At 36.3% G+C, this 26,370-nt stretch overlaps 1 protein-coding gene across 4 annotated transcripts; it reads right to left on the bottom strand.

Annotated features, from left to right (window-relative positions):
• Window positions 1-1,047: 1,047 nt before the first annotated feature.
• Window positions 1,048-23,291, bottom strand: LOC106070140 (uncharacterized). Of its 4 annotated transcripts, none has more exons than XM_013229982.2 (4): window positions 23,107-23,291; window positions 7,045-7,133; window positions 6,229-6,264; window positions 1,048-4,294 (listed from the first exon to the last, which is right to left on the bottom strand). In XM_013229982.2, the coding sequence occupies exons 2-4, from the start codon at window positions 7,091-7,093 to the stop codon at window positions 3,330-3,332; spliced, it is 1,050 nt and encodes a 349-aa protein (XP_013085436.2). In that variant the 5' UTR covers window positions 7,094-7,133; window positions 23,107-23,291; the 3' UTR covers window positions 1,048-3,329. The 4 variants fall into 4 exon arrangements, with proteins under 4 accessions (XP_013085436.2, XP_013085435.2, XP_055896472.1 ...); XM_013229981.2 differs by having other exon boundaries at window positions 7,045-7,145; window positions 23,107-23,290; XM_056040497.1 differs by lacking the exon at window positions 23,107-23,291 and adding an exon at window positions 14,544-15,072.
• Window positions 23,292-26,370: the final 3,079 nt, after the last annotated feature.

Raw genomic sequence — 26,370 nt, 5'->3', positions numbered from 1 at the left:
AAATTTAGTTGGAATTTTATAGCAGCACTGCCCTTGTGTTTTAGACTGCACCACGAGATGTATATGTGCCCATAGCAGGTTCATTGTAGACTAGCTCTAAATTGGAATATGTTTACTAAGTCTCATGTTTTAAACTTGATAAAAGAATTGTACGCATTGGTCACTTAGCACGTAGAGCCTAGCCCGAGCCTAACGCGAGAAGTTAATAATTTTCAAGGCATTTATCAATTGCTCGTCAAATCTAATTTCTAGTATTTTGAGACTGACGGTTAACAAAAGTACCTCTTAAGTTACGCATCAAAGGTCATGCTTATATTGACAGCTAGAAAAAAAATGTCCAGTTCAAATAACAAGTTTGACCTTCTTATTGTATGAGACATTGGATATTTCGAACTAGTGGACCCGGTTCTATAACAGTAGTGTAAAGAAAAATTATGAAGAAGACTTTAGATAAGGAAGGTTATTGTAAGTATTATAAGTGTCATAGCTCTTGGGTTATAAAATATCTTCAAATCGTCTCTACTTTTAAACTGGGTATGATTGTCTCACACTTAAAACTAGAAGTGACTTCAGTGATTTCTCATTGAAACTACAGTCTACGGATTTTGTTGTTTTTTCTATTACTTACGAAGTCTAACTTCAATCAGAAGGTCACATTTCTGACTCATAGCTTTTGGGCTGATCAAACAATGTCATTTTAAACCACTCAAAGTGATTGTAAACACTTATAAAGACGTCTTTCTATCGAAGTGCTATTCAAGTATTAAACTGAATCAACCAGGAAAACCAATGGCATAGTGCATTGAGAAGTATTGAAGTAATATTATTATTATTTTTTTTTTTGAGGAAATATTTTAATTAAAAAAAGAACACTTTATAATACCTAATAGAAATAGGAAGGAAATTAAAAGAAACTAATATATCATCCAGACCATGTTACCGACTCATCACGTTTTGTCTGTTCTAAAAACTGTCACTGGCTAACTTAAATACGACTATTTTATTACTTTACGAAATTAGCAATCAATGGCTTAGTAAGATCATATATTTACTGCAATACTTTTAATAATGAAATAGGAAATAAAAATGAGGTACTTCTAACAGGAACTAAAAATAAAAGTATTTTTAAAGTATACCATTGGAATAAATAAAGAAAATAAAATGACTATATCAGGAACTCTAAAAGAAGCACGCTATTATTTTAGAGCGCTAAATAAAAAATTTACTACATTTACGATTCCGGTTTCTGATTGATTTGCTCGGCTGGCGAGACATTGCAGTTGGCAGAAAACCCAGAAGAAAACCCATAATGACTATTGACTATTCTCAGGAAAAGAAGAATCAGGCCTTATGAGAAGGGGAAGCACTGTGTTTGTTTTGACTGGTGTACAGTTCAATGTTGGGATGAACATTTGGCCAGGGTGCAAAAGTTATTTGTAATATCATACAATGACGCAATAAAAGACACAATAGGTGTACAAAATAATAAAGGAGAATGCTAAATAATAAACAGTTTTTCACATAGCAATTTTTATATAGCTTTTTTGTACAGCCGAACGTTCAGGGCTCACATAGATCTCAGCAGCCACTTATGGAGGCACAAAACCACAGTACAAAACCTTCAGTCCCGTGGATGACGAAAGTGGTCAGCATCGAACCACAATGGACGAACTATAGATAGATCATATGACTTTAAAAAAAAAAAACTGCACACCTAAATAAACCTGCATTACAACTTATTTTATATGGCACCTTATGTCTAATGAGAGCCATAGATTGAGCCAAATGAGTCATTGGTTTTGGTCTCGTCTTGAGACGGGGCAGAATCTGTTGAGGCTAATCCAACCAATTCTGGAGCGGCAGATTTTGCCCCAGTTCGTTCATGTGTATACATCTATTTACAAAAAATAAATTAAGGGCTATCTGATAGGGCAGCTTTCTTTTTCTTTCTCTTGACTAAGGCCGCTTGTGCCCATTACTAACAGACTTTATAGTTAGATTTAGACAGGATTGAGACAGATTTATTAGGGCTATATTATATGTAGGTTAGGTTAAGTCAAGATTGAGATAGAAATTAACCAGGAAAGTTGGACTTGAGAAGCTTATAGACATTAATAGCAATGCTTTTGTTTCTTTGTTCTAGCTAAACCCACCAAAGTAACATGATTCGGATTATCTCCACAATAAACAACACACCGAGATTTGGATGTACTGTAATCCTTAAGTTCAAATGTCAGACCACTAAACAAATCTCGATGTCATAGTTAGACCCAAACCTCAGACTTAAAAAAATAAGCTATCTAGAAAAGATAAAATAAAAATACACAGGTATACAAATAGGTTTACATACAAAGAAAGTTATTCACTCGTAAGTACATGAAAAACTGTCATGGAATCCACATATTGATGAAACTATTAAAAAATCAAACAAAGCATTAGGATTTATTAAAAGAAATTTCTATAAATCAAATAAGAACATAAAACTAAAATGTTATTTAACCTAGGTTAGGCCAATAATAGAATATGCATCCTCCGTTTGGGACCCCTCAACTCAAGAAAACATTAAGAAACTGGAACAGACACAAAATAGAGCAGTGAGATTCATAACAAACGAATATTCACATTTGACTAGAGTAACACCTTTAGTAAAATCACTAAATTTAGAAAGCCTTCAGGACAGAAGACTCAAAAGTAAAGTAGCAATTATACATAAAACACTGAACCATAATCTTCAAATACAAAAACAAAATTTAATAAAATACTCTGAAAGACACAAAGATAAAAGTACATTCCATGTCACATATGCTAGGACAAATTAGTACAAATACTCCTTCTTCCCTAGTGCTATTATAGCATGGAATGGGTTGCCTGAGCTAGCCAGGAAAACCAGTGACTTTGCAGAGTTTAAGTCATTGGTTAATATGCATGACTAAATCCATGATGCGTAGGACGTAATCATCTTCTTTTTTGAAGTAACGTCTGTATTATATAAGATAAGATAAGATAAGTCAAAATTTTAGATTTTTTAAAAATCTATTTATTTCCCTTGTACTATTTATGATAACAACAAAACATTTTGAAATAAATATTTGTATTACTATCACAAATATAGAACAAAAAGAAATCTTTAGCTGTTTGAGAAATAAATATAACGAGGCCGGACGCACTTTTTTAAACCAAAGAAATTTTTACAGTAAAATGTCTTCATGACCTATTCTGACTTTATAATAACAACTTACTTTGTAAATGGGCAGGGGACGGCATAATGATTCGTGTGATTACGTATGGAAACATCGTTTATATTCATAAGTCAAAACAAGAGATGGTAGTTATAACACAAAGCCAGGACTGCAGTAATTAAGCTCTGACTTGGAACCACTGTGAACCAGCTGAAACAGCCACCATCCAGTGTAGCCCAGACAGTACACTGTAGCCCCACTACTTCCTGGGCACGTACTGGTCTTGTAGCTGAACTGGTTCCCATTGAAAATGAAATTTTTTAAATGAATCCTGTCCTCCCACTGTCCGATGCTGACGTACTTCGGACGTCCGTGTGGGTGTGACACAATGAACATTAGCTTGTGTTCGTCCTTCTTGCTATCATAATACTTGGGATGGACGACTTTCCAGAGAGTGTTGCAGCGCTTCTTCATCTGCGACAGTTTGTCGCCAAGTTCCTTGTTGCACGTCACGCAGACCAGCCTGCACCAGTCTCTCTCTATGTTTTGAAAACCAACGCAAACGCCGTCGATCGTGACCACGGGGCTGTCCTTGTCGTCGTAGAAGAGTCTGCAAGTGGTCTGGGCAGCTTCAAGATCGTCGAAGACGACGTGGGTGGCGGTCAGGATTTCAATGTCCCACCAGACGGCGCTCGCGTTCACAGACTCGCGGCACGTGTGACATGGGCAGACGTTGTAGGACATGAGGTTTTTGTATCCGTCTGCGTCGTAGCCGTCCACGTACTTGGTGACCAGACTGACCCTACCGCTGCCCAGCCTCCTGTTCTTACCAGCGTTGATATCTTTCATCTCGTAAAAGGGATACTTTACATCGGTCCTAGGCCAGAACATGGGTCTGTTCTGACTGGTCAGTTTAACGTCCACCCGGACTGTCATGTCAGCGATAGATGTGATGAAGTCATAGAGATCCCTATCCTGGTGGCGTTGGGGTATGTGTTCGATGCTAAATGTTTTGATTGGTATGAAATCCGGATGACCTGGATTCTTCTCACAGCAGTAGAACTCCTGGTGTAGGTCTGCTTCTGACCCGTCTGAGACCATAGTCTCGTGATTCCCTAGAGTGTGAGAAAAAATTGATAATTAATTAAAGAAAATTGTATCCTACAAGATATATATCGACTGATATTGAGTTTATGTTTCAGTTTGAGTGAATCTTCCTGTTCTTTAATTGAAACAACTAGACTTTACAACCAACAAAACAGAATAAATCCAGAATACAAATTCCGAACACTTCTATTGATAAATTCAAATAGAAAAACTTCATAAATCCAAATCGAAGTTAACAATTTGATACTGAGGTTTGTTAAGGCTAATTGCTACTGTTAGTTAAAGGAAGCAATTGTGTAAAATAGCTCTACTAGATTGTGTCCCTTATATAGTGTTTACTAATTCTGGTTGTTACTAAAATAATTTTGAATGGAAATTTCTAATCTATTTCTAACCAGACGAATTTAGATCTCTAGAATACATGACGAATCAGTTCTAGTTTACAAGTTCAAAATATATGTGAAATACAGGATATATATAGTAATAATTTCCTGGATTGTAAAAGTGTAACGACTTTAGATAAAACTAAAATAAAATATATTTACAAAATTTTAGTATCAATATTAAATAATAATATAAGAAACATTTACTTCAAATGTGTTGTTTTTTTCTTTATATACACACACACAATTTTATAAAGTATAGAAAATATATCTGAGTACTGTTTTACAACTTCTCAGAGGCTGTATGAGCGTGTTTCTGGCGTAACTAGGAGAAAAGTGGGGCGAATGTTTTGGTTGTGTAGGCTGGTGAGTTTCTGATGAGACTACGGACTGGTCTGTCGTAATTAAAAGGCTGGTGAGTTTCTGGTGAGACTACGGACTGGTCTGTCTTAATTAAAAGGCTGGTGAGTTTCTGGTGAGACTACGGGCTGGTCTGTCGTAATGAAAAGGCTAGTGAGTTTCTGGTGAGACTACGGACTGGTCTGTCTTAATTAAAAGGCTGGTGAGTTTCTGGTGAGACTACGGGCTGGTCTGTCGTAATTAAAAGGCTGGTGAGTTTCTGGTGAGACTACGGACTGGTCTGTCGTAATTAAAAGGCTGGGGTGAAAGTGGATGAGGAGATTAACAAGTGACGTCAGACAGAAATGACGTGAAATTTTTTTAGTGAATTGCATCATGTTTAAATGATCATTTCACTTGTGTTTCTATATACGTCTACTTTTAGTTTGAATCTGTATGTATTTTATGAATAAACGTTTTATTCAGTTTGGTTTTCCAAAGAAGCTTGTCCATGTTTATTTCAAGTTATTTTTCATTACGCCTACAAACCAACGACCGGTGATCAATACTGCTTTTTTTTTCTTGTTTAAAGATAGTAAAGATACAATTGAAACATCTAAATAACTGGCCCCGGCATTATCAGTAAGGTGCATGTCAGTATTTAAATGAAGACAACATGAAATTAGAATATCACTTAGAAATGTTAATATTCATCTTCAGTTACTTCGAAATATTTTTTTATGATAAACCTAAACTAAAACCTAAATAATTTCATTTACACAGGATCGTGTTTCAAACTGATAATATCACATATTTATAGCGCAATAAAATTTATTTGCTGGTTCTCCAAGAGTCAGCAAATAATTTGTGGCATTTTACGTCTCGAAAGATAATCCTTGACACTTCTTGTGTGACTAAAGAGGACCAATCCGTAATACACAGCTTTGCTTTCCCCTTCACAAAGACTCAACATGAAACATTATTTGTATCAACAAGTTACCTATCATAATAAAGTGTTTCACAACATAATACTTCTGAAAGTCGTAATGAAACATGCCCGTCACTTTAAGGAACAAGACTAAACTATTGTGACTACTGAAGAGTAGAAATAATATTCCGAGAAACTTTTAATATAAATAACATACTTTCAATCAACATTTCACACTTTGTGTGAAGCAATTCTAAGCATTCTATAGAATATAAACAGAAGGTATTCTTACCGAATATCCGATCGAAATCATTAGAGGCTTTGTTCTCTGTTGATAGAGAAATTAAGTTTATTATGTAGACAGGTTAAGTAGATGAGTCGGTCAGTCAATCAATCTATCTAATCTAATCTAATCTATCATATCTCTCTCTCTTTCTATCTTTCAATCAATCAATCAATCAATCAATCTATCTATCTATCTATCTATTTTCTGCACTTGAGGGGGCAGTGCGGACGATTGGGACCAGTAGCCCAAACCGCCCCCCCCTTGCATTATCCAGTGTATATTAAGCCGTTATGTTCGCATTTAAATGTCTAAAGATTGCATCCGGAATGAGAAAGCTGTAGAATGGTCTAATAGCTATTAAAACAAGTGACCATTAATTGATAGCGTTAATTTATGTATATTTGCTTTGTAAATAAATGTAGTTAAAAGTAAAATAAAGTGAGTGTGTGTGTGAGAGTGAGAGAGAGAGAGAGAGAGAGAGAGAGTACGAGAGAGAGAGAGAGAGAGAGAGAGCACAAGATAATAATGACGGTTCGACCACACCAGTCGAGAATCTTTGAACCAGAATTGAAACTGGTCCAAAAAAAAACACAATCTTAGAAACTCAATGACTGACAGAATGACCCTAGATACTGAGAGATTGTTAACAAGTCTATATACTAAAGATTATTAACTGTAAATACCTAATTCTCAGTAACTTTAAAAACCGAAAAGTTTTCTTTCTAAATACTAATGTAAGATTTTTATATGTTAACATTTTGAGTGTACATTAACATTTTACTCACGATCACTATTTGTTACTGGTAGTGTATACACACTTACTGTGGCTATCAGGAACGTTGACCTCAAGCTTGTCAGTGGCTTTACTCATTTCAATGTGGCTAGATCATTGAGAACAAGATGAGTCTCATCTGTAATAGAAACTAAAATCAGTTTGTATATTAGTGTCAATGTTTAAAATGACTATCGTTGAAAATGTTTTTCATTTAATATTTTGCGATTCAAAGTACTTTGCTTAAAAACGCCAAGCTACTATTCAGACAATTTTCAGGCAATATTGAAGCCATGAGCACAATGTGCAGTACTTCAATCATGATACACTGTATGGCACTACTCATGCTATGTCGCACTATTGAATGTATGTAGCTCTACTCCGGATATACAGTACTAATCATAGTACGTAGTTCTACTCAGGGTACGAGGCACTTCTTCGGGTATGTATGTGACACTAGTCATTGTATGTGCTAACGCTTAGGTTATATGGTACTTCTCGGGGTATGCCACACTAGTCAGAGTATTTGGTACTACTCACGGGTATATTGGTACCTACTTACCTATTTTATTTCTAAAAGCTATTAGTCAATAACTTTCAATTAGACCAATTAGACAGTGAAACATTTGTCCCCTTTAAAAAAAAAGACTATAATCGATTTCTTTATTTTAATCTATTTGATACAATTCATCTCAATACTGTATAATACCAAATTAGAATTGAGTAGAGCCATTTCACTCACAAAACTATAAACCAACATCTTTTTAGGCAAACAAGTCAAACTTCGTAAAATAAAAACACTTATTTTTTAGCACAACTTAAAAAAATATTCCAATAGTTACAAAAGTTAATGAGTATAAAGAGGTATGTAGTGATGGAAAAGATCCTATATTTTTCAATATAGAGGAGTAAGTCAGATGTGTGTGTGTGTGGAAATATTTGGCAAGAAAGACTAACTTTTTAGAAAATAGGTTAATCTAATAGAATAATGTTACGATTCAATGAAAGTTATGGATCTTTTCTAACCCTAACCCATATTAGATAAATGTTTAACTACAGCAAAGATTAACCGAGAGCATAAACTAGAACATTTATTACTCGTTGATTCATTGGCGTTATAAAAACATTACACCTGTGTTGGATGGTGTGAAAACGTGTGGACCATACATAAATCATAACACTTGCAAGCCAACACTTGTCATCGAGTCTGAAGATTTCACGTGGAATGCAGACCAGTCTGTAACCTACATGTTTTGCAACTTAATACGCGGACAAGGCTATTGTCTAAAGCATACTTTCGCTTTCCGTTAGTTGCAAATGTTAGTATCGAGGACATTGTAATGAGTTCTCTTAATAGTTAAGAAGCCATTAGCTGCCTGGCGTTTTCCATGACACCTGGGATATGTCAAGCGTTTCCGGTAGGGCCAATCTGTTACGCTGCTCTTCTTTAAATTCTCAAAATGAAGCTTTTCTACTAAATGCCCGTGTGGCTAGCTTAGAGTCACTACATTATGTTCGACAGCTGCACTTTTATTTTATGGGCCAAGACCATACGCCAAAGTCATTATCATTCATTATTTCTTAATTTCAACATAGAGTATTACAGTATATTCATTTGAATATAAATTTAAAAAAAAACAATAAAAATAATGTGTGTACTTAATATTTATATAGCAGTTGGTTCTTTGTGAGTCTAATACTAAGCAGTGGTAGTCTAATACACAGCAGGGGTAGTCTAATACATAGCAGGGTAGTCTAATACACAGCAGGGGTAGTCTAATACAGAGCAGGGGTAGTCTAATACATAGCAGGGGTAGTCTAATACACAGCAGGGGTAGTCTAATACACAGCAGGGGTAGTCTAATACAGAATGTGGATGTAAAAGTTTTTTTAATTACTGGGGTACCAAAAGGAGAATGTACTTAAATAGTTGGGTGACACAGGGGCAATGTAAGCAGTTACATAGCTTGGGTGACACAGGCGCAATGTAAGCCAGTTACATAGCTTGGGTGACACAGGGGCAATGTAAGCAGTTACATAGCTTGGTTGACACAGGCGCAATGTAAGCCAGTTACATAGCTTGGGTGACACAGGCACAATGTAAGCAGTTACATAGCTTTCGTGACACAGGGGCAATGTAAGCAGTTACATAGCTTGGGTGACACAGGGGCAATGTAAGCAGTTACATAGCTTGGTTGACACAGGCGCAATGTAAGCCAGTTACATAGCTTGGGTGACACAGGGGCAATGTAAGCAGTTACATAGCTTGGGTGACACAGGCGCAATGTAAGCCAGTTACATAGCTTGGTTGACACAGGCGCAATGTAAGCCAGTTACATAGCTTGGTTGACACAGGCGCAATGTAAGCCAGTTACATAGCTTGGGTGACACAGGCGCAATGTAAGCCAGTTACATAGCTTGGTTGACACAGGGGCAATGTAAGCAGTTACATAGCTTGGTTGACACAGGGGCAATGTAAGCAGTTACATAGCTTGGTTGACACAGGCGCAATGTAAGCCAGTTACATAGCTTGGTTGACACAGGGGCAATGTAAGCCAGTTACATAGCTTGGTTGACACAGGGGCAATGTAAGCCAGTTACATAGCTTGGGTGACACAGGGGCATTGTAAGCAGTTACATAGCTTGGGTGACACAGGCGCAATGTAAGCCAGTTACATAGCTTGGTTGACACAGGCGCAATGTAAGCCAGTTACATAGCTTGGTTGACACAGGCGCAATGTAAGCCAGTTACATAGCTTTCGTGACACAGGGGCAATGTAAGCAGTTACATAGCTTGGGTGACACAGGGGCAATGTAAGCAGTTACATAGCTTGGGTGACACAGACGCAATGTAAGCCAGTTACATAGCTTGGGTGACACAGACGCAATGTAAGCAGTTACATAGCTTTCGTGACACAGGGGCAATGTAAGCAGTTGGTGTTAGGGGATCTCAAAACGTTGAGACTAAATACCCTTCAAATATACCATCACATCAATGACCAAGGTATAGCTTCACTTGCCAAACTTAAGTCATGACTTTGCCGAGTTTTTAACAGGCTGGGAAATTGTATGCTATTTATAGGTATACATGTTGGTATCGAATACTCTGGTTCTCTAAATATTTCACTACGTTTCATTGAAACCTCTTCCCAGTCCACTCGAGTCAGTGCAGGCCCCGCCATGTCATGCACACTTTCAGTACCAGACATCAGGTTGAGAAACCAAGGGTAATAAAAGCGTGACGACAAGAAACTAATAATAGAACTTTGGAAAACCAAATCCACGCCTGCTCTGACGTTGAAGAATCCTAAATATTAAGATGTAATCACGTGATAATTAGCATTTTGAAACCACGTGAAAAACCAAAACAATAGAGAAAAAAAAAGGTATTAGTAGAAAATGTGTATATCTGTACTTTTAACCAATTACATATGGAAGAAAAAAAGATCAACAATACTGGAAACTCCCTTCCCCATAAACAGAAAAGACTAGTTCCTAAGTTTGGTTTTGAGAAGCGTCTTATACAGAAATGTTCAGAAAACTTGACAAGAAAGCAGATTAGACTATTAGAGGATGAACATTCATTTCATCGTGTTTTGATTTTTATACAATATTTGTTCACGTTCTCTGGTCACTTTTTTGTTTACTTTTGTATTGTTTGAATCAGTGTTGAGCCTTTGAACCGAAGGTCTAGAGTTCAAATATAAATATCGGGGTGAAAGTTCAAACACAAAATATTGGTAGAATGTTTATAAGATTTTTTCGGGAAAGTTAATCACAAATTATGACATTAATTAGTACAAAGTAGAACATCATGTCCTCAACCAGTACAAAGCAGTACATCATAATATCATTTAGTACAAAATAGTACATAATGGCATCAGCCAGTACAAAGAAGTGCATAATGACATTAGCCAGTACAAAGTAGTACATCATAACATAATCTAGTACAAAATAGTACATAATGGCAACATCCAGTACAAAGACGTGCATCGTGACATTAGCCTGAGATGATCTCCAATTGGTGGCAAGGCTGGAAGGATCAGTCCTCCCAAAGAGCCTTGGCGAGAAACTCTGCTGTTAGGCGTAGTGCCTCATGACATTAGCCAGGACAAAGTAGAACATCATGTCATCAGTTATTATAAAGTAGAACATCATGTCATCAGTTATTATAAAGTAGAACATCATGTCATCAGTTATTATAAAGTAGAACATCATGTCATCAGTTATTATAAAGTAGAACATCATGTCATCAGTTATTATAAAGTAGAACATCATGTCATCAGTTATTATAAAGTAGAACATCATGTCATCAGTTATTATAAAGTAGAACATCATGTCATCAGTTATTATAAAGTAGAACATCATGTCATCAGTTATTATAAAGTAGAACATCATGTCATCAGTTATAAAGTAGAACATCATGTCATCAGCCAGTACAAAGTAGTACATCATAACATCATCTTATATAATACAGACGTTATTTCAAAATGAAGATGATTACGTCGTAAGCGTCATGCATTTAGTCATGCATATTAACCAATGACTTAAATTCTGCCAAGTCACTGGTTTTCCTGGCTAGCTCAGGCAACCCATTCCATGCTCTAATAGCACTAGGGAAGAAGGAGTATTTGTACAAATTTGTCCTAGCATATGGGACGAGGAATGTGCCTTTATCTTTGTGTCTTTCAGAGTATTTTATTAAATTTTGTTTTTGTACAAAATAGTACATTAGGGCACCATCATGTACAAAGAAGTGCATGATGACATCAGCCAGTACAAAGAAGTGCATCATGACATCAGCCAGTACAAAGAAGTGCATGATGACATCAGCCAGTACAAAGAAGTGCATCATGACATCAGCCAGTACAAAGAAGTGCATGATGACATCAGCCAGTACAAAGAAGTGCATGATGGCATCTGCCAGTACAAAGAAGTGCATGATGACATCAGCCAATACAAAGAAGTGCATGATGACATCAGCCAGTACAAAGAAGTGCATGATGACATCAGCCAGTAAAAGAAGTGCATGATGACATCAGCCAGTACAAAGAAGTGCATGATCTAGTACAAAAATAGTACATTATGGCAACAGCCAGTACAAATAAGGCTATCATTAGTACAACATTATTAACAGATTACTTCATCTTGACAGCAACTAGTTCAGTAAGACTATAGATCACACAGCTCGTCCCCACGCCTTCAGACACCAATGTTTGTTTTTTATTGCCCTTAGAGACTTATGAGAACGTTAACTGCTAGTGACGTCACGGCAGGTGTCGCTAGACCATAACACCTGGGTGAGGGGGGTTTCTATACACAATAACACTAGGGAAAGGGTAGTCTAACACGGTTCAGAGACGTTATTACAATATCTGAATGTACTTACTGGCGACCTTAGTCGGCTCGGCAACACACATACACCAGAAACTAATGACACACCAATAATACTTTTTACGCTGTGTGCAAAAGTGTTTCTGTGTGAGGGGGCTAGTTCTAGTGTGTGTGCGTGTGTATTGGTGTGTGTGCGTGTGTATTGGTGTGTGTGCGTGTGTATTGGTGTGCGTGAGTGTTATTAAGTTTCTGACAAAAAGGGAAGGCTTAGTCAGTTAATTTAAAGAAAGACTAAAATATTCTCTACACTAGCTTAAAGCTAACAGAAGAGGTGTCTGAATGTATTTGATCCGATTAACATGACAGTAAAAGTTTTTAATTTAATAATTTAAGAACGTAACGTATGCTTTCTAGTGTTTTGTAATTACTTTAAACTATGCGGTGTCGTAAAGGTAATTACTGGAAGTGGTCATGGATAAAAGCATTCAACTCTCTATAAAATGCTTCTGATGATATGCGTTTCAAATACGCTCTGAGAAACAGTCCTACTCCTGGCACTTACCTCTACTGGTTCCCGCGGAACTGTTTTCAATGACAAAGGCGACCAAAGCTATTGTACCAAGTAAGAATAAGAATATACATTTATTTGATAGCAGCAGTATCCTTGATTTCAAATGATTACAATTTAATGTGCTTATTTCAAGATCAAAGTCTCACCATGCCTACTTCAAGATCAAAGTCTCACCATGGCTACTTCAAGATCAAAGTCTCACCATGCCTACTTCAAGATCAAAGTCTCACCATGCCTACTTCAAGATCAAAGTCTCACCATGCCTACTTCAAGATGAAAGTCTAAGAATCTCTCCAGTCCTCTTGATAGTTTTGGAAAGATATTCTGACTTACTAAATGTTGTCACTGTTGTTGTTTAATATGGAAAGCTGTCATTAGGCTGTGTATGTTTAAATACTCTAGTAGTCTGTCGGGAAATACGCAAGCCTGGGTTTGGCTCATTGCTAGTCTAAAAAGTTGAAGCAGTTCGATGCCACCCGAAATTTCGTGAGGTTGAAACCAAAACCAGGATGTCGGAAATTGAGTTATAAAAAAAGTTCTTTCTTTTGTGGCTTGTTCTACTAATTGATTCAACTGATCATTTTTTACAAAAATATTTCAGGGGTTATTCACACATTCAGGAACTAAGTCCTTTGCTTCAGCTAAACATTTTACACAGAAAAAAAAAATGTATTTTTTTTATTTCTAGGTACTATTTAGGCGCGGGGGCTGAGCGGAAAAGTGCTTGGGTACCGGGCTCGAATCCTGGTGAAGACTGAGATTTTTAATTTCGGGATCTTCGGGCCTCTGAGTCCACCCAGCCCTAATGGGTACCTGACATTAGTTGGGTGGGGAAAAGTAAAGGCGGTTGGTTGTTGTGCTGGCCACATGACACCTTTGTTTACCGTAGGCCACAGAAACTGATGACCTTTACATCATCTGCCCTATAGACCACATGGTCTGAAATGTGATCATTACTTTTTTTTTATTTAGCTCAAATAGTTTTCTCAATGATAAAAATAAAGAAAAAGAAAATAAACAATTAAATTTTGAGAATAAAATAAAAAAAATTTATCTGACTAATATTTTGTGAGTATAAGATATGTTATAAAATCTATACATCACATAACTGATTTATAATAATAAACGTTGCAATTGTTTTGCTTAACCCTTTCGATGCGTGTGGTAGTTTAGCCTCTATACATTCGAATTGTAATTCCGTATTGTATGCACTCTTGTAAAAAAGCTCAGCACTGTAAGGGTTAAGTAGTAAAAGAATTCTATTATTGTTAACTTAAATAGTCCACAAAAATCTATTTGGTTATTTAGGTGTTTATATAAATCTTGAATAAGTATATAAAACATTAACAATAACTCAGATCTAAGTTGAATATTCTGTTCTGCAAGTTAAAAAGACTTGACAGCTAATTTACATCTTTTGAAGGAAAGTTGTTAACATTAAAGTCAAGTCTCGGCACGCAGCCTTAGTGCATGGAGTCTCACAGATGGTCTGCTAATATAAGTAATCTGTCAATTAAACATCCTATGATGCAGGAGACCTGGGCGTTCAATTCTGTAGTCCAGAGCGCACACCACACGACTTATAGATGACTATGCATGAAAGACAAGGATAAACCAACTTAAAATATATTTATATACACTTACAATCCTAAGTCAGGCAGAGAGGTATCCAGACATCGTTACATCTCTCAAGTTAACATAGATCTAGGTCAGTCTATGAAATTAGTCAATAAAACATCCATTTATGACACGTCCCACCGTGACACAATACGCGATGACACAATAGGCTACACACAAGCAAGGAGAGGCTTCACTCCTTCTATATATTCACAGCTTTTCACATTATTGTACACTGTGTTTACTGTTTGTTTTTTTACACAGCACTATTGTCGTAACATTCTTGACGTCTTGTTTTCTAAAATTCAAAAAAAACTTTACGACATTAAAGATGAAATGTCGCGATTTAATACGTGTATTCAACACGCTGGCTTGCCCACGCCAGAGAGAAGCAATATTTGGTTCGTATCTTCTGGAAAAAAAAATGGTTTCGAATTTTTTTTTTTTTTTTTCGTCTCTGTTTCTTCCACGGAGACAAACTTTTTACTGCTCTACACTTCCGTTAACGAACAGGACTGCAGATGGCGTGGTAGGCTACGCCTGTCGCCACCCCCAGTAAATGGTGAATGAGATAAGTGTTGCGCTTAGATTTGCCGTATGCTCAGTAAGTGGGGGGGGGGGGGAATTCCACGGATACAGAACTGACACATCCCTTGTTTTCTGTGCGAAGAAACTTGTTTACAAGATAACACACAATTGCATCATCAAATTAATTCTAGTTCGACTGTATTACCCAATTCGCTTGTTCTACTCTTGAATTCTGTCACGACGTTTGAGATTCTCTCCAAAGAGATGAAACAACAAGAGGAGAAAATGCAAAGCTTTTGTTAATACTAGATCTATCTAAATCATATTTCTTCAATTTTAAATGAGGTCAAAAACATTTCCAGAGGTATCTCTTACTGAAGAAAAAAACTAAGAATTTCATCTGATATCTTTCAGTCTAAACTTGCTGAATACTCCACCAATAAGTGAACCACAATACATAAAGCGCAACATTGAAATTTTTAAAAAAGTTGTTATTTCACCTTGTTAGTGTATCGAAATTAACTGTTCGAATCCCAGAACAGGTTTCATCGCATATTAAAATAAAATATTCCTATTTGTCAAGCAAATGCTTTAAAATCACTTTAAAATCAAACCTTAACCTCACTTTCTTTACAGATAGAGATATTCCTAAAAGCTTTAATGGCGTACGAAAATTTAGAATACATCAGACAGGAAGGGATGGAGAGTGCGGTGGCTGAGTGGTTAAGCGCTGATCTTCCGAACTTATGATCCTGGGTTCGAATGTCGGCGAAGACTGGAATTTTTAATTTCGTGATTTATTTTAGAGCGCCCCTGAGTCCACCCAATTCTAATGGGTACCTGACTTTATTAGTTGGGGTAAGAAAGGTCAGTTGGTCGTTGTGCTTGCAATATGACACCCTCGTTAACCGTGTGCCACAGAAACTGATGACCTTAACATCATCTGAAAGGGTTTCTTTACGTTTTTTTTTAACAAAACAAGACATTAGAACAGAAGGTAGAGCCTAATACAAGCTCACATTGTAGAGGACATTAGTCAAGTCATCAATAGAGATTTTCATACATGCGGAAAAGCTATAAATAGCTTGCTTTTTTGGTGTTTCCGGTGGGCAGAACAAAGAGAGTGTACAGAACAAAGCGAGTGTAGAGAACAAAGCGAGGGTAGAGAACAAAGCGAGGGTAGAGAACAAAGCGAGTGTAGAGGACAAAGCGAGTGTACAGAACAAAGCGAGGGTAGAGAACAAAGCGAGGGTAGAGAACAAAGCGAGGGTAGAGAACAAAGCGAGTGTAGAGAACAAAGCGAGTGTAGAGAACAAAGCGAGGGTAGAGAACAAAGCGAGTGTAGAGAACAAAGCGAGTGTAGAGAAGCTAGGTTTCTTTTTTTTTAAGTTTTAGGATAATTTTGGTGCCTTAGGCAATTCATTGCTTCCTAGCCAAGGCGTCTCGAGTCTGCATCCACTTTGGTATCCTTATATCACCCCTGAGTCCACCCAGCCATAATGGATACAGGATATTAGTTGGGGAAAGTAAAAGTGGCTCCTCGTTGTGCTGGCCAACTGTCCCCCTCGTTAACCGTCTACCCTACAACTAGACGAGCTTCACATCATTTGCCCCAAGGATCTAGACGTCTGAAAAGGAATATTTTCTCCCTTTTTTAACAACTAGATCATGCAGTTAATGTATTTACAAACGTTTAGAATGCGAAATGATTTTATAACGGAACACTCCCTAACCTATACTAAACATTGAAGAAAGGAGAGTTCAGTTTGTAATGTGACTTAAACACAAGCGAAACAGATCTGTTTAATATGGAGAAGGTTTGCACTTTAGAAAGGTACTATATATAGAGAGATCTTCAGCATATGTTCTACATATCAGCTCAAAGCATACATTGCAAGCAGTTTGAAAGGGTACAGTTTGTACAATTTTAAGTAAACAAGCCCCGCGCCCCCCCCCCTTCCCTCCTGCGCCACATCAATCTCAAAGGCTTGTCTATTTTTCTATATGTTTAAAAGAGAGCCGTTGTGTATGTGTGTGTGTGTGTATTTGTGGGTGTTCTTGCATGTGTGTGTGTATGTCATTTATGGCATTTGTGCTTTTTTTAAATAATTTAGGGGAGGTAAGTCTTTAAAATAGATCGCAGATTTCTTAATTGATAACCCGATTGATGGATTAAAAAAATATATATATATAAATAGCATGTCGGCTCACAATACAAAATATATTAATAACATTGATTAATTCTTTTTCCATTTATTAAGTAGCTTATTTAGTCAAATATTTCATGATATAGTGTTGTTGTTTTTTTGTTTTGTTTTTAAAGGTTTTAGATCCAAACATCAAGCATTTGCTTATTTTATCTTATAAAATACAGACGTCACTTGAAAAACCGAGACAATCTTGTACTAATCGTAATTACATTTAGCCATGTATATTAACCAATGACCTAAATTCTGCTAAGTCACCGGTTTTCCTGGCTGGCTAAGGCAACCCATTCCATGCTCTAAAAGCACTAGGGAAGAAGGAGCAATTCTACAAATTTGTCTACGCATATGGGACGAGGAATGTGCCTTTATCTTTGTGTCTCTCTTAGTATTTTATTAAAGTTTGTTTTTGTATTTGAAGATTATGGTACTGTGAGTTATGTATAATTTCTACTTTACTTTTGAGTCTTCTGTCCTGAAGGCTTTCTAAATTTAGTTGTAAGTCAATTTTTTTATGCGCATTAAGACTTTTGATATGCACCTGATGTCTATCTAAATAGGACTCTCATTTGTACTTCAAATTTAACAATTTTAAAAACAAATTTTGTAGCAATGAAATAGCGAGTACTTCGCAATTTTGTGATTAAAAGTGCTAGAGAGTAGAGACGCGATATAGTGTTAGCATGTTAGTAATCATATCTACATTGAGATAGATCCATTTAGCCGTGTTCTCTAATCCAATTATGAATGAAAATCTTTTACTCTAGATCTAGGTCTATTTATGCAGTACAGTGGCGTACCTTTCGTATACACAGGGGGGCTAAGCTAGTTCCCAAAAGGCCTCAAATAAACTTTTTTTTTTTTTTTTAGCCGCCCCATTAGATTTAAAGCCGCTACAAATTGTGTGCTGATTTTTTACCTTTTGGCAAAAATGAATAAATTTAATGTCAAGTCAGAAATCTCGTCGAGATAAACAGTTGCTCAGTTTCTTTTCAAGGGAACAATACTGTCAAATAATTATGAAAAATTGTATTACAAATTTTAATCACAAAGAAGACCGCGAATTGAATATTTCTAGTCCATGGGCGAATCCTATGTAACTTTGTTTAAACCTTGATATTTTAAAGCATATACTTACAATATGTATTATTGATTTTATCTTTGGACATATACCAATTATGCTCATTAGAATAATTTATAAACAATAATTTTTGAAGAAGAACTAACGATGTTTAAGAATTTTATCAAGCACTTTTAATAGCCTAATATTCGTTTGCTGAATATTGTTTTAAAATGACTCCCCCTCTCTCTCTCTCTGTTGGCCACTCCGATATATAACTGATAACTTAGCGATCTTTCCCTTTCATACCAAAATTTTTTGATAAATTTCATGCTATACTTTTTTGGTGAATTTTATGCTAAAAATTATAAACGATAAACTTAAAAACTCAAGTTACTTTCTTTTGGGAGGAAAGAATACGAACACCGCATTTTTATGAGGAGATGCTGTGGCTGAGCGATAAAGCGCTTGGTTTCTGAACCGGGGTCCCGGGCTCGAATCCTGGTGAAGACTGGATTTTTAATTTCGGGATCTTTGAACGCCTCTGAGTCCACCCAGTTCTAATGGGTACCGGACATTAGTTGGGGAACAGTAAAGTCGGTTGGTCGTTGTTTCGGCCACATGACACCCGCGTTAATCGTAAACCACAGAAACATTATATACCAATTTTTTTTTACATTTTACAACTAAAAAAAAAAAGCCAAACTTTAACAATGCGTGCCCACTTCTACAGCACGTCGTTTCTCGATACCTAGACCTAATCATTTATAATTTTATTGATGTATAGCACTTCATTTCAAGTAAAAAGTTAAAAATAAAAAGCTTAAAGAAGAAAGCTAATCTAAGGGAAAGACATCATAATTACTGCCAAGTATCTCAATGCTGCAGAAATAATCTCCCTTTTTATATTAAATATTTACTTAACACTAATTGATTAACTACCTGGTAATTTTTAAAAAATTAATTTATGTGTTGTCATCGAAAATGAAAAGTTGTACCAGACGGGGTGTCTGGAAACTTAGGCACTGGATATTTAGGCACCGGAAATTTAGGCACCGAAAAATTAGGCACCATGATTTTTAGGCACCGGATAATTAGGCACTTCTTGACAAGGCGGAAAATTAGGCACCGGAAAATTAGGCACTTTTTCATTAGCGACCTTAATTTTGAAAATAATTTTAAAATTTTAACGCATATTTAATCCTTAGGCTATGGTCTATCGGTGATGTTATAATAAATAGTAACTATAACGATTCTAGCTGCATTTTCATAATACAAAAGAAAAACTGACAAAATGAATATCCGGTGCCTAAATTTCCTAAATTTACCAGACGGACGGACAGAGTGAGTTGATAGAAGCCTTGTAATAAAAATTCTACAAAGTTTAAATTTTTGTTATCAAGATAGCCCCCCCCCCCTTTCTTATCCCAGGCCTACCACATTCTGAAAGTGTATTGTCTCCTTTGCCTACAGTTTGGTCTAAAAATACACCGGAATACCAACCCCCCCCCTTTCCCTCATAGCTCACAATTGCGTTTACAAATTTGAGATAGTCCCAGTCCGTTTTTCTATTAAATTTTTTTTTGTTCAGCGGCCGGCAAAGCTCGATCTATGTCCCAGACTTATTCTATGAGGACTTGTTAATTGATGTGCACACAAGGTCAAGGCTACGTGTCTCGGCCAAGGTCAAGGTCAATACGGGAGAAATACGCATTACTGATATAAGCAGTGTCAAAGGAAAATACAGAATTACTCATAGTCAATTACAGAGTATACTAGATAGGATAGGTAAAACTTTTCATTTTGGAATCATTATTAATAAAGCTATCGGCCTGAATTAGCATAGTTTAGAACGGGTTGCCTGAATCAGCCAGAACAACCTACGACTTAGCAGAGTTTAATTCTTTAATTGACATGCTCGACTAGATTGACACATAGATACGCGTAGGACGCCACTTTCTGTTAAAGCAGGAAAATTTTACTTTTAAAGAAAATAGGGGACGTGGACGTGGTGGCTTCTCTACCCAGTGGGTATCGGGTTCAAATCTAGGAGAATATTGGGATTTTTAAATTTAGGAATTTTAGGACGCCCCCGAGACCGCCAAACTAATGAATTCGAATTAATACCTGGCAGGCGATTGATCGTTGGGCTGGTCACATGAAATAGACCTTTATATCATCTGCTCTACAGATCGCAAGGTCTTAAAGGGGTACTTAAACTTTTCTTTTTTTGTATCTATGATCACAGCACTCTTTTGTTATGGAAGGCAAGTCTAATGACAATACAGCCAGAACAAACTAATCGAGATGTTGCTTTATTCAAAAGAAATACCTTTGCAACATTTGTTTTTACAAAGCTTATAGCAACTCTGTCGGTGAGTCTGTCTGGCCAAAAGTTTGTACACGTTTTGTCTCCGACACCCAATCTCGGATTTAGCAGAAATTTTGCATGATTTTTTCTTTTACCTGACAACACAAAAAATTACTTTGTTTGGTATTTCAAACAAGGGAATGAAATAATACTTGACTAAAGTGGTGGTATAAGCTGAATTAGTCCCTTTTATATTAGACTGCCGTCTCAGGCTTAGGGGACACAAACATGAAATAGAAACAAGAGATAACTATGCAATCTTCAATGTTTATAGACTCTACGCCAGCAGAGTGGTTACCGCGTTGGCTTAGAACCCTGAGTAAGCTTTAGCTCACAAGTTCAAATTCAGGTCGTTCCTTTTTTTTATTTTTATAATTGCTTTTTTATTGTTAGTCTAAATCAATTACAAATTTAATTACATGACGAACTAATTGATACAACTACCTTTAATGTAATCTTTGTTTTTTTAAATAAGTATTTTTTTAAATGTTTTTATTGTTTATTATTATTCTTTAACAATGTACGCTCAGACACGCGTTTGAATTGGGTCACAACACTCACTCAAACCTGGCTGTGGGATGGTGGATGGAAGGGGTGTCTGAGTAGAATCATTTAAATTCTTTTTTTTTTTGTCAAATCGAGTATCAACTTGAGATTCTGTAGTAGATACTTTGTGAGACGGACACTTTAAAATGTTACATCTTCCAGGGTTGGCCAGCGCGACACACAACATAACAACTCGCTGATGAGACACCAGCTGTTTCCACGAAGTCATTATCCACGAAAAAAAAAAAAAACAATCGAGACGCGAGATAACTCTGGGCTACCACCGTTCACACGCTCAATACCGTGCACACTGTCATGGTCATTCAGAGCTACAATTGAAACACTAGGTGTTGCTCTGTTCATGTACACCCACGCTTCCTTTTAACAAGCTTTAACTTTATATTTATAGCACAACCTTTACTGTAGTCTAGTTCGACTCTGTACTGTATATAGGCTCTAAAGCTATACTAATTTTGGGAATTTTTAAATACGTACCTAAGTCCTCCCAACCATAATGGGTACCAGACATTCATTGGCGAAAGTTGGTGGTTATGCTAACCATTCAGTAAACTAGTTTCTACTACTAATAACAGTTGGTCTACAACAGCGGTTCTCAAATTGTGATCGGCAGACATCCCCCACCCCTAGGGGTCCTCGAGACGACCGTGGAGGTCCGCAGAAAAATTAAAATTGTGTACAATTAAATTAATTTGCTGATAGATTATGGATGAATATTTGAAGCGTGAGCAGACGTCTGCAGAAGAGCAAGAGTGTAATGGAAATAGGGACAGTGAACAGAGAAAGGAAGCCGCAATAGAGGTCCACACAACTTAAGATGCTCTTGAATATTTACAATTCGGGTTTATACCAAACAAAGGCATTAGAAATTTACCACAATGTGTCATTAGTTTGAATGTGTCATTTGTTTGAGTGTGTCATTTGTTTGAATGTCACATTTTTTTGAATTTATCATACTTGTTTGATTTTGCATTTTTTAAAAATGTGTAATTCGTTTAATTAAACGTGCCATTTGTTTGAATGTGTTATCGAACTAAAGTTTAAAACCTGCTAAACTAAAGCGCCATCTCGTAACAGATCAAAATGAACTGAAAGAAAAACCCGTAGATTTGTTCAAACGTCAAGCTGAAGTTTATGCAAATCAAAGAACATTATTAACCCTTAAAACGCGTGTGGTACTTTAGCCTCTAAACATCAGCATTATAATTCCATTTTGTATGCGCTCATTGTAAAGCATCTCAGCACTTTAAGGGTTAACAATGCGACAACATAAAATTGTCAAAGTTATTAAGGCCTCATATTATATCAATACAATGAGCGCAGATCAGAACAGCACACACTGTTGCGGAGATTTTGATTATACCAGCGCCTTTAAAAGTATGTGATTAGGGCATACGGATCATGCTACGTCGGGGGGTCCACTATTATCGTATGGCTTGTAATGGGATCCCTGAGCTAAAAAAGTTTGAGAACCTTATGTCTACAAGACCGCCACAATATTACAACGGATAGAGAGAAAAAAGAGAGTGATGGGTGGTTATGTTATATAATCAGGGCGCGCTTTATATCACGCTAATTGCAGGTGTACATTTGACTTTGTCTGTTCTAGATTATATGCAAGAACAGGTTTGTCTATGGGCTTCTTTTGTTTTTTTGCTTTTAACTTTTTAAAAACTATGTCCTAGCCTCAAAACTTCTGTATTGTAACGTATTTATTAATCAACATTGAAATGATTTCGTTATATAATTGAAACTGTCACAGAAACACTCATTATCACACAATGTGTTCATCTCTGTCTTTTGTGCTCTAATTCCCTAATATCTAAAAGAAATACTGTTAAATGTAGTACAGAAAAGACTTACCTATTGCAAAAGGAAACGCTGAATGATGGCCCCTAGCTTGCATCAGAGTGTTAGATCTTAGCTCTGGGACTCTAGAAGTCTGATGGCTCTGAACTAGACTTGGAAGAAGCTTTGTATTACAAATAACATGGTGAGGAAAGTGCGGGAATTCCCGTTCTCTACTCTCTGCCCTTTTTTTTTTTTTTTTTTTTCTTTTATAAATGAACAATTATTGAGGTGGAGACTTCCACGCATACGTGTTGTGTTTGCATTTGAATAGCTAGCGCGAGGCTAGGCGAAGACTTGAGTTTGTCTAAGTGCGTTTGAGTGAGAGAGGTGGAGAGACAAATACATATTACAGACATTCGTTCAAAGACAGACGAAGAACCCGAAAAGAGGACTTGAATCGATACATCGGAAGACAATAGTTTGGCCAGCATTGGTAGTGGCAAAATTTATGTCATTGACGAGTCTGCGCGGTCAAATAAAATACTGCACTTTGCTTTTAATCTTCAGACTAGAAGATACACAAGTTAGAAATAAAAGCTTTAAAATGTAATATTTTGATGAACACAGTTCTGGTGCTGATATATATATAGGTTTAGTAGGCCTATGTGCTGCATGTGGTAAAATATGTAGATCACTGCTAAAACTTCGTTGCCGCGGGACATACTGCACTCCTAGATCTTTGGACTCGAAGACAAGTTTTATTTCATATATAAGATATCAATAAAGAGTCTATATCAATAGAGAGTCAACAGAGAGTCTATATCAATAGAGAGTCAATAGAGAGTCTATATCAATAGAGAGTCAACAGAGAGTCTATATCAATAGAGAGTCAACAGAGAGTCTATATCAATAGAGAGTCAACAGAGAGTCTATATCAATAGAGAGTCAACAGAGAGTCTATATCAATAGAGAGTCAATAGAGAGTCTATATCAATAGAGAGTCAATAGAGAGTCTATATCAATAGAGAGTCAATGGAATCACTTTCAAATAATGTTCCACTTAGTAGTCATGTACAAAAGCATGTATATATGTACACAGTAAACAGTTGCTTTTGAAGTAAGGTCTTATTATGCCATAAGTATATTGTTACGGTCGTAGCGCAGCACGGTGTGCATGAATAATGGTGCGAATTTGTGTAATGAATGGAAGTGATGTTGAAAAGGGAAAGCCGGGAGAGATTGACAGGAAGAGAAATGAAATGTTCGTATTTACATAACTTGTTGTAATATTAAAGTATTTATAGAGTAATAACCTGAGAGTCTATTATTATTTCGAAGAGTCTTGTGTCGTAACAAGTGGCGCCCAACGGAAAAGGCAAGACCTGCGTTATATCGGTATCTAATTCCTGTCTACTGAGGTATTACTAGTACTACAAAGTGTAACAAAATCTCTAGATCTATCAAGATTGGGAGAGTAGCGTCATCTAAATCTCAAAAGCTATGTACTAGACTCACTGGTAAACATAAACCTTTAGTTGAAACTTAACTAAAAACATTATTGTTGAATTAATCAATTGGATTAACATTTAAATCTAGATTTATATCATTATAATTATTATGACGGTCAATTCTCTACATTCACCAATGTGAAAACGTCAGGGATTACCCACTGTATTTGGATGTGCTACGAATTTATTGAAAAAAAAAATAATTAAAAAAAATCATGTCAGTGGCTGCTGAAGTACATGTTCATTATTCTGGCTGGTCATAGTTCTCAACAATAACCTTTAACATTCAATATTGATGGAAATTTGTACGATTATTAGCACTGCTGTGGGCAACACTAGTGAATTTTGACTACGGTGGAGAACAGTGCCTATTTAGGACCAACGGATATACACTGACCACGGCATATAGACAAATAACGAAAGACACATATCACCGGCGGAGAATATACACTAGCATTGGCAGTTATACCAGCAGGAAGAAGAGTATTCCGGGAAGTAGATACATATTTGTATTGGAATAACATTAAACGTTTGGTTCATTACATTACATTTAGATATGAACATTGTTGGGTCCAAGCATTAAGTATATGAGAATCAAATATATTTAATTGATATGGTCAGATAACTCGATAAAGAAAAAATACAAATGGCGGATAAAGCTGAGATAGTTGCTTTGAAAGAAGAAGGGAGACTATTGGAATTAGAAGGAGCAGAGCTGAGAAAATATGTACAAGAAAGATTAATAGAAAGAGAGAAACTAGTCAAGGAAAAGGAAATAGAGAAAGAGAAGTTAGCCATGGAAAAGGAAATAGAGAAAGAGAAGTTAGCAATGGATAAAGAAATAGAGAAAGAGAAGTTGGTTATCAGTAAAGAGAAATTAGTTACGGATAGAGAAATTGAGAAAGAGAAGCTAGCTATGGAGAAAGAAAGGTTAGCCATAGAGAAAGAAAAGTTGGAAATAAAAAAAGGAAAAGCTAAAGATGAAGGTACTGGAAAGAAAAATGACGTGTCTGGAAATAAATTGGCAAAATATAAAGGTACAATGTTTGATGAGAATAAAATAGACATAGATATTTTCTTAAAGAAGTTTGAAATTGAAATGAAAGAATTAGCTTTTCCGGAAGATAAATGGACATTTTTGTTATCGAAGTCATTTGCAGCGGAGGTACCGTCAAAGATTTGCATGAATCAGAATAATTACCAAATAGTAAAGGAGCAATTACTACGAACATTTGGCAAAACTGAGGCGTTTTATCGTCAACAATATGTTAATTGCACCATTGAAACCAACGAGGACCCCCAAACATTTTTAGACAAGATGAATAGCTACTTTGACAATTGGACAGAGTCATCAAAAATAGAGAAGACGTTTGATGGACTAAAGGTATTTCTTATGCTGGATAAAGTCATTTATGAGAGTCAGGACGAACTAAAAATATTCCTGCTGGAGAGAAAGCCAAAATCTGTAGATGAGATTGTAAAATTAATAAGGGCTTACAAAGTGGCACATCCTGAAAAAAAGTTAAACAGAGGTAGCGATATCGAAGAAATAGTAGCATTTAATAGAGCTAGAGAAACACAATACAGTTATAGCAACAATAGAAGATTTAGATATGAAGGACAGAATAGGTTTAGAGGACAAGGAAGGAGCCAAATAGATAGTAGACAAGGCCAGTATAATAGCTACAGAGGGCGATATCAAGGAAACAGACAGGGAAGATATGACAGCGGAAGAAATAGAAGAGATCAAAGTTTGTCGTTATTGTCGAGTTCAGGAAGTCTAGACTGTTTTCAAGCATTTGTAGGAAATAAGGCTGCAAGAACGATA

This window comes from Biomphalaria glabrata, chromosome 9 (genome assembly GCF_947242115.1).
Source record: "Biomphalaria glabrata chromosome 9, xgBioGlab47.1, whole genome shotgun sequence".
Classification (NCBI taxonomy): domain Eukaryota; kingdom Metazoa; phylum Mollusca; class Gastropoda; family Planorbidae; genus Biomphalaria; species Biomphalaria glabrata.
The sequence above is the reverse complement of the archived record's forward strand: the minus strand, read 5'-3'. Positions and strand labels throughout refer to the sequence as shown.

Bases quoted from the DNA above. Each gene is read 5' to 3' on its own strand.
- LOC106070140 (XM_013229982.2), bottom strand. From the start codon at position 7,093: ATGAGTAAAGCCACTGACAAGCTTGAGGTCAACGTTCCTGATAGCCAC. The intron at 6,265-7,044 runs GTAAGTGTGTAT...CTCTATCAACAG, and splicing joins CAACGTTCCTGATAGCCACA to AGAACAAAGCCTCTAATGAT. The intron at 4,295-6,228 runs GTAAGAATACCT...CTCACACTCTAG, and splicing joins TGATTTCGATCGGATATTCG to GGAATCACGAGACTATGGTC.